Source organism: Halichoerus grypus, chromosome 2 (genome assembly GCF_964656455.1).
Source record: "Halichoerus grypus chromosome 2, mHalGry1.hap1.1, whole genome shotgun sequence".
NCBI classification, from domain to species: domain Eukaryota; kingdom Metazoa; phylum Chordata; class Mammalia; order Carnivora; family Phocidae; genus Halichoerus; species Halichoerus grypus.
The window spans coordinates 112,704,135-112,722,897 of record NC_135713.1 but is presented as its reverse complement, the minus strand read 5'-3'; the positions used below and the strand labels follow the sequence as shown (position 1 = coordinate 112,722,897).

At 42.6% G+C, this 18,763-nt stretch overlaps 1 protein-coding gene across 7 annotated transcripts in view; it reads right to left on the bottom strand.

Annotated features, from left to right (window-relative positions):
• JAKMIP2 (janus kinase and microtubule interacting protein 2) overlaps nucleotides 1–18,763 on the bottom strand; it is a 157,302-nt gene that overhangs the window by 55,530 nt on the left and 83,009 nt on the right. For 6 of the 7 annotated variants that reach the window (XR_004908870.2, XM_078067326.1, XM_036065724.2 and 3 more), the window contains one exon: nucleotides 8,579–8,852. The exons of the other annotated variant lie outside the window; for it this stretch is intronic. Coding sequence is in view for 5 of the 6 variants with exons in the window: in XM_078067326.1 (XP_077923452.1) it covers nucleotides 8,579–8,707 (129 nt within the window). In the remaining variant the exon portion in view is untranslated. The remainder of the gene's footprint in view (nucleotides 1–8,578; nucleotides 8,853–18,763) is intronic. 7 annotated transcript variants of the gene reach the window in all.

The window sequence follows — 18,763 nt, the reverse complement described above, 5'->3', positions numbered from 1 at the left end:
TCTATTTACATATTGCCTACAGCTGCTTTTATGCAACAATGGAGTTAAGCAGTCTCGGAGAGCCTGGCCCACAAAGTCAAAAATATGCACTATTTTGCCCTCTACAGAAGAAGTTTGCTGATTTCTCTTCTAATAATACAGTTTTTTGTGAAAAAAGAGGCCTTATTTTTCACTGATTTAGGAACTCTGATAATTTACTTTGCATCCACACCTTGGGAAAGTTAACTCTAACTCAAGTAATAGGAAATTAGCCATCATCAATTTCAGCAGCATGTATTTACATTAGGCATTTGCAACAGTATCATGACTACAGGGCTGTCAGGTAGCAAATTACTAAGGGAAATTTTATCAGTTCTTCTGGGAACGATAAAAAACTGGTAAAAACGGACAACGGATAAGGAATTCTGGGTTTGCATTTTGATTTCACAGTCTGCTATATCTAAGAAAGTTGCTTTATCCTTCTGAGGCTCTTTGATTACACTTAAAAACTACCCATAATGGGATTATTCTTAGGGTTAAATTAGCTAATGCATGGAAAAGAACCTTGAGCTGTAAAGTACTATGAAATGCAAGGTAATATTATTACTGGATATAAGAGGAGATATTCATGACCCAAAATTATTTATGTCCAATTCTTGACAGGCACGTTAGACTGTTTCACTCTGTGATCCTGTCATTTCTCTCAAATTATAAACACTGATCTTTTGCGTGTACACTGGAGATGAATGAAAAAGAAAAAAAATGAAAATACAGGTGTATGGAAAATATATCCCAGCCTGAAGATAAAAACAAATACAAACAAACACTGGCCTTCTTGTCCATCACTTAAAGGAATCCACAGAACCCAAAGAAAATTCAAAGGCACTGATTGATTACATTTGGCATTTTTCATGTCTGCTTTTTTTGGTTGCCATGGAAACTGGCATTTTTGCAGGATTTCTAGGTATGACTTCTTTTTTAAGCTTGGGAGAAGTGTTTCACTACGAAGGAGACACAAAGGATGTGACTGACATTTGGGAAGGAAAAAAGCCAATTAAAATTTTTGTAGTAAAACTGTTTTCTGAAAATTATTTGCAGCTCAGATTATACCAGTAAGAAAATAGAATTTACTATCTTAATGTAAATCGTACACAAAAATAGAAAGAACTGCTCCTGACTAACAATGAAAAATATAAAGATAATACCTGAAGTGGAAAAAAATACTTAGTAGAAGAAAGAATCAATTTTGATAAGTGGAAATGTTTCTCTGAAACATTTCCGCTGGATCACATAGTAGCGTTTATTGAGGGCTTACTGTGAGTTACACAGCTTCCTAAAGGCTTCACAAACATCACCGCATTTACCCTTGGCAGCTCTGTGATGTAGGTAGTATCTGTGCATCCGAATCTCAGATGAGAAAGGTGAGGACAAGTCTCTGCCCAAGCACAGCGTGAAGAAGGCTGCTTAGCGCCCAGCATGGGCCAGGAGCCAAGTTTGGGTCAGGTCCCAGACCTCCCTGTGCACTTTTTTAAAAAATTTATTAATTATTTTATTTTATTTTATTTTATTTATTTATTTATTGGGAGAGAGAGAGCGCGCAAGCATGCACACTAGCTGGGGGAGGGGCAGAGGGAAAGGGAGAAGCAGACTCCCTGATGAGTGCGGAGCCCGACTCGGAGCTCTTGAGGTGTTCGATCTCACACCCTGAGATCATGACCTGAGCCAAAACCAAGAGTCGGGCTCAACCAGCTGAGCCACCCAGGTGCCCCCTCCCTGTTCATTCTGAAACCTCTGGCAAGCTGTTCACGTCCCCCAGCCTCCATTTTCTTATGTGTAAACTGGGATTGGGGGTCTCATTCTCATATGGTCATGGTGAGGGCTGACTTAGATAATGTATCCAAAGTCCTTCGGAAAGGCTGGAACACCTAGGAGATTAATAATTATTAATACATGGTTAAATAGTACAGTATCAATTTTGATGAATATTGACGACATATTGATATTTTTATATCATGCAATGCTATATTAATGCCAAGGACGTAAGTGTAAGAACCCATATTATCAGGATAAGACTAACATGACTATTACTATATTATTAAGACCATAATAACTATTTTCCTAACAAAAACCTTGAAAACAAAGGTAAAATTGGGTCTCCTGGGGATATCTTGAGTTCCCTGGCATTGGTGGCATCTAATCTTAACTTGGAAGAAACTCAGATTATGTGTGTGCAGGAGTGGGGAGGGACAGGGTAAGGGGATGAACCCTAAACAGGGCTTCGAAAGATACAGATCCCAAATCCCTTCTCCCCTGTAGGTTTCACAGAAGAAAAAAATCACTAGGAAAATTTAATCCTACTGGGGAGGGCTTACACTGTGTCAGGAGGAACATTCATGACTATTACCCCACGAGGGCCTCACGTGATATTTTCCTTTCTAGTCTGGCCTTTGAAAGCCAGTGTAAATTCTGCCAAGATAAAGATGGTGATGTTTGAGCTTTAATGTGACCTTAGAAATCTAGGATGACAAATTGGATGGCCTTGTCCAAGGTGAGGAAGTTGAGAGGTTATCTAGGCAAGACAAGCTAACATATAAGCTTTGGTGTGGATTATGTGCACCGGACGTTCCGGGAGATCTAAACTCATAGTAGGCACGCAGGGAGTCTCATGGGCACTAAGTAACTCGCAATCAGGAGATATGAAGCTGCCACCATATGAAGGTTGTGTATAGGGGAAATTTTATACAATCTGCAGAGGTACCAAGGCTTCTATTTTCTCATTTCTTACTTTTAGACACAACGCTTCCTGAAAACAAAACCAAAGGTGCATAAAGCAAGAAATACTGCATCCTAAATTGGGGCGCTGAAAATGGAGGCTCTGGAGCAGTCACTTGAGGACAAGGGTTGGCTGATTTTCTGGGAGTTCTAGAGGCAACAAGATACTCAGCATTACCCAGGTCATTTGGGAATTCCCATTTTGGCTCCTCTACTCGCTGTGTCACTGGGAGCATATCAGTTAAACGGTTAGAACTCATTTTCTTTCTCAGTGAAATTGGAATATAATTTGGAATACACAGTAGGCTCGCTGGGAGGAGTAAAAGTGCTCTGCAGTCTGAGGGCTGTTCTAGGAGCGCAAACTCCTGTCTGGAGCTGACTCCTCCAGACCCTGCCACTCAGGCCTGCTGCTTTGCTGCCCCCAGCCTGGAGCCCTGTTGTCTGCTCCTCGGCCTCCAAGCCCTCTGCACTGTGCCTGTGGGGTTCACCAAGACTGCAGGCTGCCTCTGCGGGAAAGTAGGAAGCCCTAGGGAATCAGTGGGTGGATTCCACATCTCACAGCAATCCCTAGTGAGTTCACACACCCCTGGGCAGCAGATCATGGCCTCACGCTGTCCATAGGAGAGACAAACAGAGGAAAATACCAAAGCCTAATGGCTACAGCGCCGGTCCAAAAAAAAAGACAGACCTGGGTGGAAATCCTTTCTTTGCCCAAGCCCGGGGTTTTCCATCAAAATAAATACTGTAACAGTATTTATGCCATGGGGTTGTTGGGAAAGTTTTTAAACGGGAACATGAAAATGTATTCCACAAGTATTACTGAGTGTCTCCGGCATGCCAGGCAGCATTCAAAGCACGGAGGACGCCTTCCTTAGGGGATCCCTTAGGAAGACATGGTCTCTTACGCATAAGAAGCTTATATTTTACTGGGGACAGGGAGGGGGCAGTTAGGCAGTGGGCAATGCACAAGCAAATGAACAAAATCACTTCAGGCAGTACAGAGTTCTATGCCGAAGATAAGAGCAGGGTGATGTGATAGAGTAAATGGATGTCAGAGCGTTACCTGGACCAGGTGGTCAGAATGGAGCTGACACCTGCGGGTCCTGAGAGCTGTCTCAGTGCCAGAAGAGCTAGAGCACACGGTTGCCTTCCCTGACCGATCCCTACCATTTTGGAAGGACCATAGCACCTCCTTACTGCCCACAATCTATTCATTTTATAGATGGGAAAATGCAGGCTCAGAAATGACGAGTACACACGGCACTGAGGCCCCACTGTGTGTTCTCTCCTCTCCGCACCCTGGTTCCACCTTCTTGGGCGTTAAGCTTGGAGTTCAGTTAGAATGACCTACTTACCTGCTTATTCCTATCACTGCTTGGCAAATCTTTTAGACAAATTTCTATTCATTAGATGTTGATTATGTCTAGTCTTTTTGTTTCATTTCCCTGCAGTGGAAATGCAGACATTTAGGAGAGAAGGATTCAGGTATGTTCGTACCCCCACTCCCAACACTTTGTTTCTTCATTTGAAATTTGCTTAATAGTGGAGAGTAAACTTCTGATATGCTCTCTTCCTTTGCCTAAGGCTTCCAGTTTTTTCAAGACCTGCACATTTTTTTTTTAAGATTTTATTTATTTATTTGACAGAGAGAGACATAGTGAGAGAGGGAACACAAGCAGGGGGAGTGGGGGAGGGAGAAGCAGGCTTCCCACGGAGCAGGGAGCCCGATGTGGGGCTCGATCCCAGGACCCTGAGATCATGACCTGAGCCGAAGGCAAGCGCTTAACGACTGAGCCACCCAGGTGCCCCGACCTTCACATTTTTTAAGACCATAGGTAGTGTAAGACCTAGAAACAACCTAAGTCCATCAGTGGATGAATGGATAAAGAAAAAGTGTACATATTACATACATATACATGTTATATAATATGTATATACTATGTACACACACACACACACACAATGGAATATCATTAAGCCATTAGAAAGAAGGAAATCCTGCCACTAGCAACAACACAGATGGACCTTGAGAGTATTTTGCTAGGTGAAGTAAGTCAGAGACAGAAAAACAAATACCATGTGATCTCACTTATATGTGGAATCTAAAAAACTTGAACCCACAGATAGAGAGAAGAGATGGGTGGTCGTCAGAGGCAGAGGCAGGGGGCTAGGGGTAGGAGAAATGGGTGAAGGGGTCGAAAGGGACAAACTTCCGGTTATAAGATGAATAAGTTCTGGGTATGTAATGTACAGCATGGTGACTAGAGTTAACAACACTGTATTGTATATTTGGAAGTTGTGAGGAGAGATCTAACAAGCTCTCATCAAAAGAAAAAAATTTATTAACTGTGAGAAATGGGTGTTGAGTCAACTTACTGTTGTAACCATTTTACAATATATACATGTGTCAAATCATTACATTGTACACCTAAAATGAATACAATATTATATATCAATTGTATCTCAATAAGACTAGGGAAAATATATCAAAAAAGAAAACAAGAACATAGACTCTGAAGGAGAGGCAAAGGGATTTGAAGAACTAGCTCTGCTACCTCCTAACATGTGACTCTGGGTGAATTACTTTACTTCACTGAATCTTAGTTTCCTCATCTGTAAAATGGGGATAACAATGCCCACCTATAATTAAATCATATTTTTTAAAAATAGATTTTATTTATTTCTTTGAGAGAGAGAGAAAGAGCTTGAGTGGCGGAAGGGGCAAAGGGGGAAGGATAGGGACAAGCAGTCTCCACAGTGAGCACAGATCCTGCCATGGGGCTCGATCCCAGGACCCTGAGATCAGGACCTGAGCCGAAACCAAGAATTGGATGTTTAACCAACTGAGCCATCCAGGTGCCCCTTGAATCATAATACTTAACATGCCTGACACAAACTAACCGCTCAAGACCAACACACACACATACATCCATATGAAGTAGACACTGCTATTCTCCCATTTGACGGATGAGGAAAGGAAAACACCGAGGGATTTTTGTAACCTGCTCAGGGTCACTCAGGTGGTATGTGAAAGAGGTGAGATTATGTCAGGATGAAATGTGCTTATGATAGCATGTGACAGATAGTAAACATTCAATAAAGTGTAGCTATTTATATAATCAGTTTAAAGCATTTATGCCTCTGCTCTGTCGGCAGTGTGTTCTGTAAATGTCAAGGGGTGATGTGTCTTTCTGGAAAAATGAGTAATGCTCCATGGCTTCAAAGGTCTCCACTCTTTAACTAGCCCATTTCCCAATAGCTGAATTGTCATTTTATCATCATAGCCTAGGAGCCAAACTGAGAATATGAATTAACATCTTGGCATTGTTTATATTCTCTCTCTGAAAGCCTGGGCCTTTGGAAACACAATCATATTTATTTTAATAAAACTGCTTTATGACTTGCTTGCCCTCTAAATTCCCTTTGCTCTTTGGGGAAGGCTGCTGACAGGCAATGGGGCTTTGTTTTAGTCCCTGTGCAGGGATCATAATTAACTGCCACAGAGAGGGAGACCGGGGATAGTCAGCAGAGAGAAGGTTAAGGACAGTGCTTTTATGCATGAGACTGACTTTCAGGCTCTTGTCTGAGGAAGGGGAGATTATGCTTGACCTGCCACCTTAGAGACCAGGCCCTGGATAAACAGGCAGCCCAGTCCAGGCTCAAGAGTTACTTACCCCTTTTAAAAGGCTTGAATGTGTGGAAAATTGGCAGTGGTAGGGTCTGCAGGACCTCTGCCCTTCTGAAACCTCATGAGTCTGCTCTCTGTAAATCAGTGTCAGTTTATAGTTACCAGTCTCTAGACTGACAGGCTTCTCCCTATGAATGTAGTTTGTCATCCTGTCGTTACTACAGTTAAAGGAGTCTGCCTCCCTGGAAATGTGACGTTGCCCCAGGGAAAGTTAAAACCAATGAAATGTTCTTAGACCGTCAGACCTGGAAGGAATCTTAAGAGTGCTGTGTTTGCCAACACAGAACTACGTCCGTGGGGACTGCCTGGACCGTCTGCTAGAATTCCAAGTCCTGGTCCTCACTACGCCTGCCTTATCAAAATCCGCGGACTGTGGGCCCAAAGGTCTCAATTTTAATAAGTTCCCCCAGGTTGTTCTAATGCACAGTGAGGCTTGAGAGCTACAGATATGGAGAAACAGATTCAGTCATCTGAATTACAGATCAAGATACTGAGACACTTCAATTTGTCCCCGAGGAGGGATAAACACAATGCCCTGGTCTTCGGACTCTCAAACAAATGTTTTTGTTTTGTTTTGTTTGTTTGCTTTTATGATATCATATTCCTTTTAGCTTCATGGAAAAAGACTTCCTCCACAAATTTTACACTGGGGTCTGGTTATCCAAGGTTTATAAGGCTTAGCTGAGATAGGAGGCAAGGGGCACTGGGCGATCCAAGCTTTATTATTGCTGAAACCAGGAGGAATAGATTTTTGGGAAAATAAATGATTAAAATTTAATAGTAATGTCAAGGAAGAAGAGATAGATTAAAAAAAGAATAAGGATATTGGTTTTTGATTGACAGCTTCATCAGGAACATTTATTTTTGTTACTATACAAAGAGTTATCTAAATAGGGCAACTTGGTGCTGACACGGCTGTCTCTGATTTGCAGGGAGCAAAAATGTCTTATGTGTGTCGGGTATTTGAAAATGCTTTCCTATCCATGACCCTATTTGATCCACATCACTCTGGAGAGGTAAGTGTTAGCATATCCAACTATGAGATGAGATTCAGAGAAGAAAAGAGACTGCCCTAAGTCTAGTTAGTAACGACTAACATGCATATTAGGAAGCGTATTAGGAAGACTATTACTATGACTGTTTAGGAGTGTACCATGTGCCAGGAATCTCTCTGAGCACTTGATAGGAATTTTCTCATTTAATCATCACGACTGCTTTATATACTTGTCTAATTTGACCCTCATCACAGCTCTATGAGATAGTAACATGTTACTGATGAAGAAGCTAAGGTATAAGGGAATGAATCACCTTTCATTCGTTCCTCTACTCATTCAACAAACCCATGCTAAGCTTCTCAGTTCTAGACATTTATTTAAGCTCTAGGGATACTCTGCTTTCGTGGAGTTGACACTGGAGGGTAGAAAAAAGCACTAAACAAGGAAATGGATAAATACATAAATCGCTATGAAATGAATCAAAATAGACTGTGGGAGTAACTGGACATGGCAGGTGTTGTGTCTTGGACACTGTGGCAGATGAAAGGTACTGGAGCTGACACCTGAAACAGGTATACAGCTGCCTGGGGGAAGAGGGGCAAAGGCCCTAAATGTGATCAGCGTATCTCTTGATCCAGCAAAGAGGATGGAACGGAGTCATGGGGGGGCTGGGGAAGCAGTGGGAGAGGAGTCAAAGACAGGAGGAAGAAACATCCTGTAGTGGTAGGGAAAATCCTTTGACTTTGAGAAAGGTAGGAAGCCACGGAGGGTTTGAGCAGGGCAGTGACCTGATGTGATGTACTTTAGAAAGCTTGCTCTGTACCAAAGCGGGGAGATCCCATAGAGGGCAGAGTGGAACTTGCCCAGGGTCATACAAGTGATGGGAGGTAGTGGGGGTGCAGGTCGTCTCAATGTTTAGCTCTGGCTTCCTGAGGAGGCACGCATCAGTCTCACCAGCATGTTATCCTCACCTTCCGCGAATCCTGTGCTCGAGTCCCTCCTGCCACACACAAGAGACTCTCCCTAAGGACAGGGGTTGTTGCTCTCCACGGCAACTGGCAGAGAGGAGCCACTGGGGCAGGCCAGCAGGCAGAGCTGGGCCAGAGCCGTTCTCAAGGCTGTGGCCCCAGGTGGCCTCACTCACCTTGGACTTCTCTTGATGCAGCTCTATCTGGATGTCTGTGAGCTTGGTCCTGAGGTCTTCATTGGCAGCTTGAAGGGCGACGATGAGCGCTTCGGGCTTCTCGCCCTTATTTCGCCCTTTCTTGGACATTGTTCCTTTCTAAAGGGAGTCTTGTTTTTGAATGCCTTTCAAACAGGTGCTGCCATGTTACTGCTTCTTATCGTGGGTGCAATATCTCAGCATCTACTGTGTGGTGCTCCTTGGTAAGGTCTCCTCAGCCGCTGCCCTGGAAGCCCTGGGGAGAGGCAGAGACGGCGATTACGGCTGTGGCAGGGACCTGGGCCAAGGGCCAGGCAGGGTCTCTCAGCCTGAGCTACCTGTATGAGCCTGCTCCCGAGGGCTCCTGCCCCCAGATCCTCCCATCCACTTGGCACATGAATTTAGAGCCATCTTTCGAAAGACGTGGTCTGGTCCTCCAATGCCCTGCTCAAAATCCTCCAAAGACCTATGAGTATTTGAGTGTATTTTTCACATCTCAGAGTGCTTTTTATGTCTGAAACTGCCCATTCCCCTATCTTATCTCCTCCATTTCACTCACTCTCCAGCCCTAAGAAATCCCCTTTTTGGGGTGCCTGGGGTGGCTCAGTCAGTTAAGCGTGTGACTCTTGATTTCCACTCAGGTTATGATCTCAGAGTTGTGAGATTGAGCCCCGCCGCTGCATCGGGCTCCACGCTGGGCATGGAGCCTGCTTAGGATTCTATTTCTCCCTCTCCCTCTGCTCCCTTCCCCCCCTTTAGCTCTCTCTAAAAACAAACAAAAAAAATGCTTTTTATTTTTTTTTAAGCAGGCTCCATGCCCAGTGTGGGGCTTGAACTCACAGCCCTGAGATCAAGACCAGAGCTGAGATCAAGGGTCAGTGGCTTAACTGACTGAGCCACCCAGGCACTCCAGAAATGCCCTTTAATTTTCTGATTCTTGCTCTCTTCCCATAAAGACTTTCCCTACCCCGTTCATTTCTCTCCATGCTCTGCCCAGCCTCCTCACGAGTCCTCCCTTGTGTTCTCATCCTCACAGCCTCACACACATACAGCTTAGTTTGGCTAACTTTTATGCTTCCTTCAGGTCTCAGCTTCCATATCAGTTCTTCCTGGAAGCACCTCTAGATTATTACGTGCCCTCATTATTTAATGGTGGTCACACCTCCATGAATCTGTAAACTTTGTGAGGGCAGGAATGCATTAATCCTATTTAAAACTTGCTTCTCAGAATCCATCATAAGACCTGCCACATACCAGGTAGTCAATTGGTATTTGTGAAAGGAAGTCAACTATGTAATGACTTCATGTCGCCCCATAGAGAGCCCCCAGTTTAAGAAAATTCTATATACAAAGACCTAGAATCATACAATGGATAAACTAATAGAGGGGGGGATTAATTATACTGGGTTAATTGAGTGACTCATTTATTCATTCAGTCAATATTGTTAGAGTTCCTTCTTTATGCTGTGGTAGGTACACCATGTTGAAATTGAAAGTAAGAGTTCCAAGACAAACAATAAAACTTTTATATCTATCTATCTATCTATCTATCTATCATCTATCTTCATCATTATCATAATCATCACCATCACCTATCTGATAACTGCCTTTAAAAAAATAAACACTAGTTGTTTCAGAAGTATAGACAAGGACTCCTCCCTCCAATAAGGTGACTAAGGAATCTCCTTGAGGAAGGCGGCATTGCCTGGAACTTAAGGAGGAGGATGTTAACAGATGTAGAAACAGATGAGACATCCTAAGTGAATGAAATGGCAGGTGCTGAGATACAGAAAAAAAAGAAAATCACAGCAAGTATTTTGTGGGGAAAAGGAGGGCCTGATCAATTAACCCAGAGTATGGTTGATGGGCAGTATGCTGGAGAGGTTGCCTGGAAATGATAGACTGTGGAGGACCTGGAACACCAACCTTAAGATTTTGGAATCTTTTTTTTTTTTTTTTTTTCAGTAAGCAATGGGTAAACTGCTGAAGTTCTTGGCAGGTGGATACCCTAATGGGAAATGCTTTGGTGTGGTTATTCTGGTGGCAGAGTGGGGAGAAACTGGGAGTGGGGAGACTGGATAGAAGGCTACTGAATTTGCCAAGGTGAAAGATGATGCAGCCCTAAACAGAACAGTATCAACGAGAGAGGGGAAAAAAAGGGATGTGTCTTGATTTACAAATTCTTAAATGCGTCACAGGAATGAGGAGATCAGAAAAATATGGATACTAAATTGTGAAAGTCAATGGGAAAAACATAACAAGATACTAGAGAAAGTTTCTCACACAACCTTTCAGAAAATTGGGTATTGTGTACATGGAGGTGCTTCGGTCCAAAACTAAGGGGAATTCCTACTGGTCACCCATATGTTCCCGCAGCTGCTGTTCTCTCAAGCCCCCTGGTATTCAGCCTGGAGGACCATGCTGGGATCCTGGGCTTTCTGCCATCCCCACATGAGCACTGGGGCCATGCCCTTTGCAGTGTGACCCTAGGGAAAGGGATAGGAAGAGGTTAGGAGGTAGCGAGGACCAGTCTGTCTCTAGAAGTCATGGAACTGTCCACCATATTCTACCCTAAGCTGGATGTTGGAGTCCTTCTTCATGCTTATTTTGCAAATGTCGCCAAATCATTGAAGTGTATAGCTGGGAGATGTTAAAGGGGCTACCATTCTTTGCTTTTAGAATTGAAATGAATTAACAAGCATTTATTGGATTTTTATGACGAATACTACTAGGCACAAAGATAAATAAGACAGTATTTAATTTCAAGCAGGTGTTAGGGGAGTGAACTCACATGTTTTTGTTTAACAGGTTTCTCTTCCTCTAGCTGAGCTCTAAACATTGCTGGTCCCCTGGGTTCCCCAAAGTTATCACCAATGACCCCAACAATAGGGTTATGACTCCCCATTTTATATCCATAGCCCTGACCACTCCCCAAACCCCGACTCACATATTCAACATCTTACTTACCAAATCTACTTGGATATCTGACTGGTGGATCAAACCTAACCTAACTAACATGGATGTCTTTATTACTAGCCCCTCAGAGCTTCATTCTCTCCAGGTTTTCCCATATCAATAAATGCACCACCATGGGCCCAGTTGTTCCAGATCTAAGCTTAGAAGCCCTCTTTTCTTCTTGTATCCATCATTCCTCTTCTCTAGTCCACCAGGGGTCCTGTTTGTTTTTCCTATAAAATATAATTCCCTTTGGTCAACTTCTCTGAACCCCCTACAGTGTTCTCAGAACATGGAGAAAGGAGGAATTTGAGAAAAACTTCAGTCACTTCATAGCCTTATGGTCTTCCTTTCTGACTAGAGATACAGGAATGACAGAGAAAGAGCTTGAGAAGTACTGGGAGTCATAAATTTGCCGGACGCATTTAGAGAAGGTTGTGAACAGGGAGAAGACAAACTGGGTTAGATTGCACAGGTTCCTGCATGACTGATGGTTAGATTTCATTGATAATGATTCCATTTCATTATGTAGAAACAAAGCATTTGAATATAAGTGTAATAATAAGAGCTCAGAGTGACTGACTGCTTTGAGCTAGACATTGGACTAAGCACTTGACATACTGCTCTCATTTCGTCCTCCCTAAAAATAGGGGGAAACGATTCACAGAAAGATGAATTAACTTATCTAAAATGACTGAGTCATAGGGAATGAGGCCTTCATGCAAGACTGGGACCCAGGCTGCGATGCCCTGGGTTGCACTGCCTCATGTCTGCATTTTAGAGAGGTAGCTCAGGCAGTGTGATAGATGGTGAGTTCCCAGGGAAGGTCACACAGGAAGCAGGAAATCAGGCTGCTCACTGGTCCAGGTGAGTGGAAGACAGCCCTGAATCTACCCATGGCCATGGGGATGAAAAAGGACATAGTAACTCTGACACATGGAGACTCTGATGGAATCATGTCTTCCTTTTAAACATTATTACTGGCTTGAACATTCTTCTCCGCCATGGTAAATAATGAGTACCAGCTTTCTGGTAATGCTTGCAGCAGAAATGTGCACTGCCATAGTCATATTTTACATTTTAATCTATAATCCTTTCCCAAAAAATATAATACTATGTGTCTGACTTCATGCATTTTTTTTGTCCGGGAATTATTTTTAACTTAGTCCCATAAGGGCTAGGGAAAAGAAGAGGGCTAAAAAACTAGAAACAGGGGCGCCTGGGTGGCTCAGTCGTTGAGCATCTGCCTTCAGATCAGGTCACGATCCCAGGGTCCTGGGATCAAGCCCCATATCGAGCTGCCTGCTCAGCAGGGAGCCTGCTTCTCCCTCTCCCGCTCCCCCTGCTTGTGTTCCTTCTCTCTCTGTGTCTCTGTCAAATAAATAAATAAATAAATAAATAAAATCTTAAAAAAAAAAAAAAAAAAAAAAAACTAGAAACATGTCCAAGACAGAAAAAAGCATCACAGAAAGTTACTGATAGAGTCAGCTTATGGATACGGTAAGGTGAGCATCAGTTCATAAGGATGATCCTGTACATCCTCCTGGTGAAGGGGAACTTTGTGAAGCCTTTTCCGGTCGTGATGGGTATCTGGCAATCTCATGATTCTCGTGTATAATTTTACTACAGTGCTTCTGTCGCCCTGTGCTGCCTCCCCCCAACCCCACTTTTTGGATAGCTTTACTGAGATATAATTCACATATAAAATCTACCCTTTAAAAGTGTATTAATTCAGTGGCGCTAGCATATTCTCAATAGTGACCAATCATCACCACAATGAATTTCAGAACTTTTTATCACCCCAAAAAGAAACCCTATACCTGTTAGCAGTCATTCCCTATTCCTCACCAAACTCTCTCAGCCCTAGGCAACCACTAATCTATGGATTTGCTTATCCTGAACATTTTCTATCAAATGGAATCATACAATATATAACTGGCTTCTTCCACTATAGCATAACATTGTCAAGGTTCATTCATATTATAGCATATACAGATACTTCATTTCTTTTCACTGCTGCATAATATTCCACTGTATGGCTAAAACTGCATTTCATTTATCCAGCCATCAGCTGAAGGACAAGTGCTGCCTCTGCTTAAGTAGCCTGAGGCGAGCCTTTCAAAGAAGCTGCCAGCCAGACCAAAGACCTCTATGCAGGCAAAAGGTCTCACTGTGCATTCGTGAACCTGACACAGCAAAAAAAAAAAAAAAAAAAAAAAAGCCTTTTTTTGAGAGACAGAGAAAGCACAGAGGAGGGCATGAAGATATAACTGCAAGCAGGGGGAATGTCTCTGGACCGCCTTAGGAGCCTGTGTCAGTGATAACGTCTGACCCAGTACATGATCTGGATCCAGGAGGAATAGAAGCCTTGTTCAACTAAGGGCCAATCCTTGAGGTTAAGAGATAACCTCTTGGGAATCCTTGCCTTTTAAAACATGGATCATTGTTTGAGAGTAAACCTTAATGCAGAAGTGGATTATCAAAGGGAGAATTACAGTCATCATTCATTCATTCACTCACTCATTCAAATAGACATTTAGAAGAAATATAATGTGGTATTTGGGAGTAGAGCTTACCAAATCTTTGGTCTGGTTGTGCTAAAATCTCCTGGAAAGTTTTAGTGATTCTAGAGCTCCATCTCTTTAGATTTTGATGTAGTAGTTGCCAGGTGATTTTGATGCCAGACCATTTTTGAGAATTTCTGGTTAAGAGTATGGGCTATGGGTCAGAGAGACTTGAGTTTAAGTCCCACCTCTGTAGTAGATCATGTGGATCATGGATAAATTGCTTAATTCTCTAGGCCTCAATATTCCTCATCTCTGAAATGGGGAAGAGGGGAGGGGAGACATATAGGACTATGGCATTGGACTATTTGACAATTAAATGAAAATGTGTAAGTGATAGTCTCATATAGTTCATGACAAACAGTTACCTCTTATTAAGAGCTCTCTATTTCTACTATTGGCTAAGGTGGTGGAAACAAAATAGCCTCTAAGTGCTGTCCTCAAGATGCTTAAATTGAGTAAGAATGATGGCAGATATGCAAAAAATAATAATTCAAGAGTCACACTATGGAAGTCCTCAAATATGAACAAAGCGATTCTTATTCTTGGTTCTCTATAGACTCATTTACACATTGACACAAAACCCGAGAGAGGGAAACCACACAATTCTTTGCCAGAAGTATGGCCATATATTTGGCTAAGAATGTGGCCACTATTTATTGAGCTCTGTTCTTGGCTTTTCATAGACGTAAAAAAAATCTAAGCATCATTCCTACCCTCCAGTGGCTTCCAGCCTATAAAAGGAGACAGGTGTGTATAAAGAGAAAACAAATTCTAGAAAGCTGTGAATGATACAGTCAGTAAATGCTGGGGTAGTGCCTTAGTTTGGACTAAGGAAGACAAAGACTTGTTAGAGAAGGTGTCATGTGAGCTGAGCCTGAATGAGGCTGGGTACCTTACTGGGTTCTTACTCTGTGCCAGGCACTGTGCTAAGGTACACTAACGTTAGGTCCATTAACTCACTGAACTGTTTCAATTCACCCTTTCAGATATTTACTCTTACTATTTCTTAGGGAACTGAGGATCAGAAAGGTTAATTAACTTGACAAAAATTACACAGCTAAGAAATGGCAGAGCTGCAACTCAAATACACATCTGTCAGTCTCTAAAGTTGCTTCTTCTTCTTCTTCTTCTTTTTGAGAGAGAGAGAGCATGCACATGCATGGGCGTGGGGGAGGGGTTGAGGGAGAGGGAGAAAGAGAACCCAAGCAGGCTCCACACCCAGCATGAGCCAACGTGGGGGCTGGATCTCACAACCCTGAGATCATGACCCAAGCGGAAATCAAATAGGACGCCCCTTTCCAAAGCTTCTTAACACTTACATTAACACTTTCTTGAAAGACAGGCAGGTTCAGCTCTGGTTGTAAGTAGGCTAAAGAGATGGCAAATGTGTTGTGCAAATGTCAGCTGGGGGCTTACAAAATAGAATGGTAGAATGCAGTGGTTAAAAGATTGGACTCTGAAATCAGAGAAACTGGCTTTGAATCAACCTTCCTAGCTGTAGATTCTTAAGAAATTAAACTCTCTAAGGTTCTGTTTCTTTACTATAATATAGAGAAAGGAATATATTTATTGCAGTGAACTCTTCCAAGGAATAAATGAGCTAAAGTGTGTCAAATGATTAGTAAGTTATTATTATCATCATCATTACCATGGTTATTATTTTTCTATTTTTCTACCTATCCACAAAAAGCCAGCTTTGATTTTAAGAGAAGAAGAAACGCATTTATCACCTATTTATGTTAAAAAGACAGGCCAGGAAAAGCCCAGAGATCCCTCGGAAGACTAATGTAATTCATGTTTATGCTTTTGGGACAATGGGACTTGTGTTGACAGGATCAGTATGCCCAGGAGTCTTGGCTTTGTCGTTGGTTCTGCCCTAAGCTATAAACTGAATAAAATCATTATTAATCTTGGAGGTTCCAATAAGGCTATTGCTTGGAGTCATGATTTGCAAAGCAACTGTAATACAAAAGGGCTAAAGTTCATATGTGTGAAGCTAAAAGCTTCACCACTTCTCTGTGATTAATATTTGGGTATGTCCACTCTACCAAAGCCTTGGGAGTTTGTTTTGGCCATTTCCCCCTTTTTTTTCTAAAGACAATGCTTTGAGTCAAACGTTGTTAGTCTGTAAAATGAACGAATTAAACTGCTTGCTTGATTCCCGGTGATCACTTCTTAAACCTTTCTCTATGCAGGCAGAAAGTCTCACTGTGCACCCATCAACCGGACACAGCAATCCGATATAAAGCATGGGGGCTGATGTTTAAGCCACTCCAACCCAGGAGTCCTAGTTTCCCTAGATAAAGGGAATGTGGTGCTGTGGCTACAGGGCGGGTCAGAAGACTTTTTACCCATTACACATCTCTTAGAAGAAAATGGATCTGAAAGGCTGACATTCTGCATGGTACCGATTATGCATCTTCAGGATTGTAGGGTGCCAGGCGTATATGTCTTCCTATGTTTGTTTTTCTCTCTCTCCCTCGTCTTCCACTGAAATGCCCTTTTTATCACCTAATAATAGTAGCAATTATTACTATTATTATTATTATTATTATAAATTATTTAAAGTTTTGTTAAGTTTTTCATATGAAAGAATGCTAAATAAAACCCTAAACCTGGGCCTCCTGGATGGCTCAGTCGGTTAAGCGTCTGCCTTCGGCTTCGATCATGATCCTAGAGTCCTGAGATCGAGCCCCAAGCTGGGCTCCCTGCTCGGCGGAGAGTCTGCTTCTCCCTCTCCCTCTGCTCTTCCCTCCACCACCGTCCCTGCTCGTACTCTCTCTCTCAAAAAAACAAAACCAAAAAACCCCAAACTTATTACTCCCAATGAATGTGTTTTTTTGATCTCAGGTTTAAAATTTCACATCAGAAATATACTTCATAACGTGTAGAATAAGAGACTGCTCTCAACACACATACAAGAGACATCTAACCTCTTTAAGGGGGCTTCTTAGGAAGGCTTGGTAGAAGTGATGTCAAATTTGGGATCCAATGCAAGTAGGATTCATGCAGAGCCGCTCTATTCTGCAAACCCTTGGCTTTGCTCATGCATGCCTTTCCCTCTGTCAACATCCTGGTGAACTCCCTCCCATGCATCCTTTTTTTTCTTTTTCTTTTTTAAAGATTTATTTATCTGTGGCGGGGAGGGAGAGAGAGTCTCAAGCAGACTCTGCTGAGCACAGAGCCTGACACGGGGCTACATCTCATGACCCAGAGAACACAACCTGAGCAGAAACCAAGAGTAGGTGGCTTGACTGCGCCCCCCAGAGGCCCCCCCCCCAACGCATCCTTCAGGGCCCAGGTCCAGTGGAATCAGTTATTCCCTCATCTGGATTTCCATTTTTACTCTGAAGGTACTTCTTAAAGTATTCATCACTCATTCCTCAATTCATTTACTCATCAATTCACATATATTGATGAAGCATCTTGAGCGGGGGATGTCGGTGCTAAACTTAAGAGGCAGGGCCCTTGTCCTTCCCAAAGGAGGAATCAGCAGTTTTGTACAGTGTGGTAGTTGCATACATGATAGGAGATAGGAATCACAGGAGTCTTGGTGGGCCGGGAAGGACTGCTCAGGGAAAGTGCTTTAAAGAAAAAAAAAAAAAAAAAGACGTGTAACATGAAGAGGAATCAGCCAGCAAAGGGTTGGAGGGGGAAAGAAGAACATTCCTCGCGGACAGAGCACTGAATATGAAGGTCTACAGGTAAAAGAGAATACGAATGATGCTGTGGAGAAACAGACAGGCAAGAGCTTGGAGGGGAAAAGGTCAGAGAGGAGCTCAGAGAGGCAGGCAGACAGCGGCTGGTGGAGAGCGTTTTGGGAAGATGGACTTCAAGCCCCTAGCATGTGTAGTCACCAAGAGGTTCATACAGGGAAGTGGCTTGATCACATTTTGAATTTGGTAACAATCCCCTGGCAACTGAGGATGGAACAGAAATGCAGAAAGAAAGTGTGGAGGCTGTGGCCATAATTCATTTACACTGTAGTTAATTTTTAGGCGAGTGAGTCCCACTTAAGGGTAAAACTGTGTTTTATTCATCTTTGTGCTTATAGTACCTGTCACAGTGGCCACTACGAAGTTCAACTGAATTAATATTGATCCGAATCCAAGGAAAATACTGAGATGGAGGGATGTATTTCACAATTTCTACAAAGATCATTTATAATAAGGTCTACTATGGGAAATTTCTTTTACTTTGCAGGACCCCTTGAATGACTGTTTTGATTTCAGGCAAAAGTTAAAGCTTGGTGTAAGAGTTAAATAAACAAAAAAATTAAATGAATTTTTATTTAAGCCATGTGTTGAGATTTCATAATCCTTGCTGCTATCCATCATACTCCTGAGCCTAATCTCACTCCTCAGTACCGAGTAAGTCATCTTGTACCACGCTCTCTTGTCTGGGTTTAGAAGGCTTTCATAAGGACTAGTTAAGCGAAGTAACTCTCTCAGTGCTATATTGTCTTATTTGCATTGTCTTTTCTTTCTGCATTCAAAGTATTTCACAGCTGTTAGAATGAGAAGTACCAACTTCATTGGACATGGGGGAGAAATCTCAAACACAGAAGGAAACTATTATGAATTCAAGGTCAGACAGCAAGAAACATGCCTCAAAGCCCCTTCCCAAGGCAGGCATTCACTCTGTA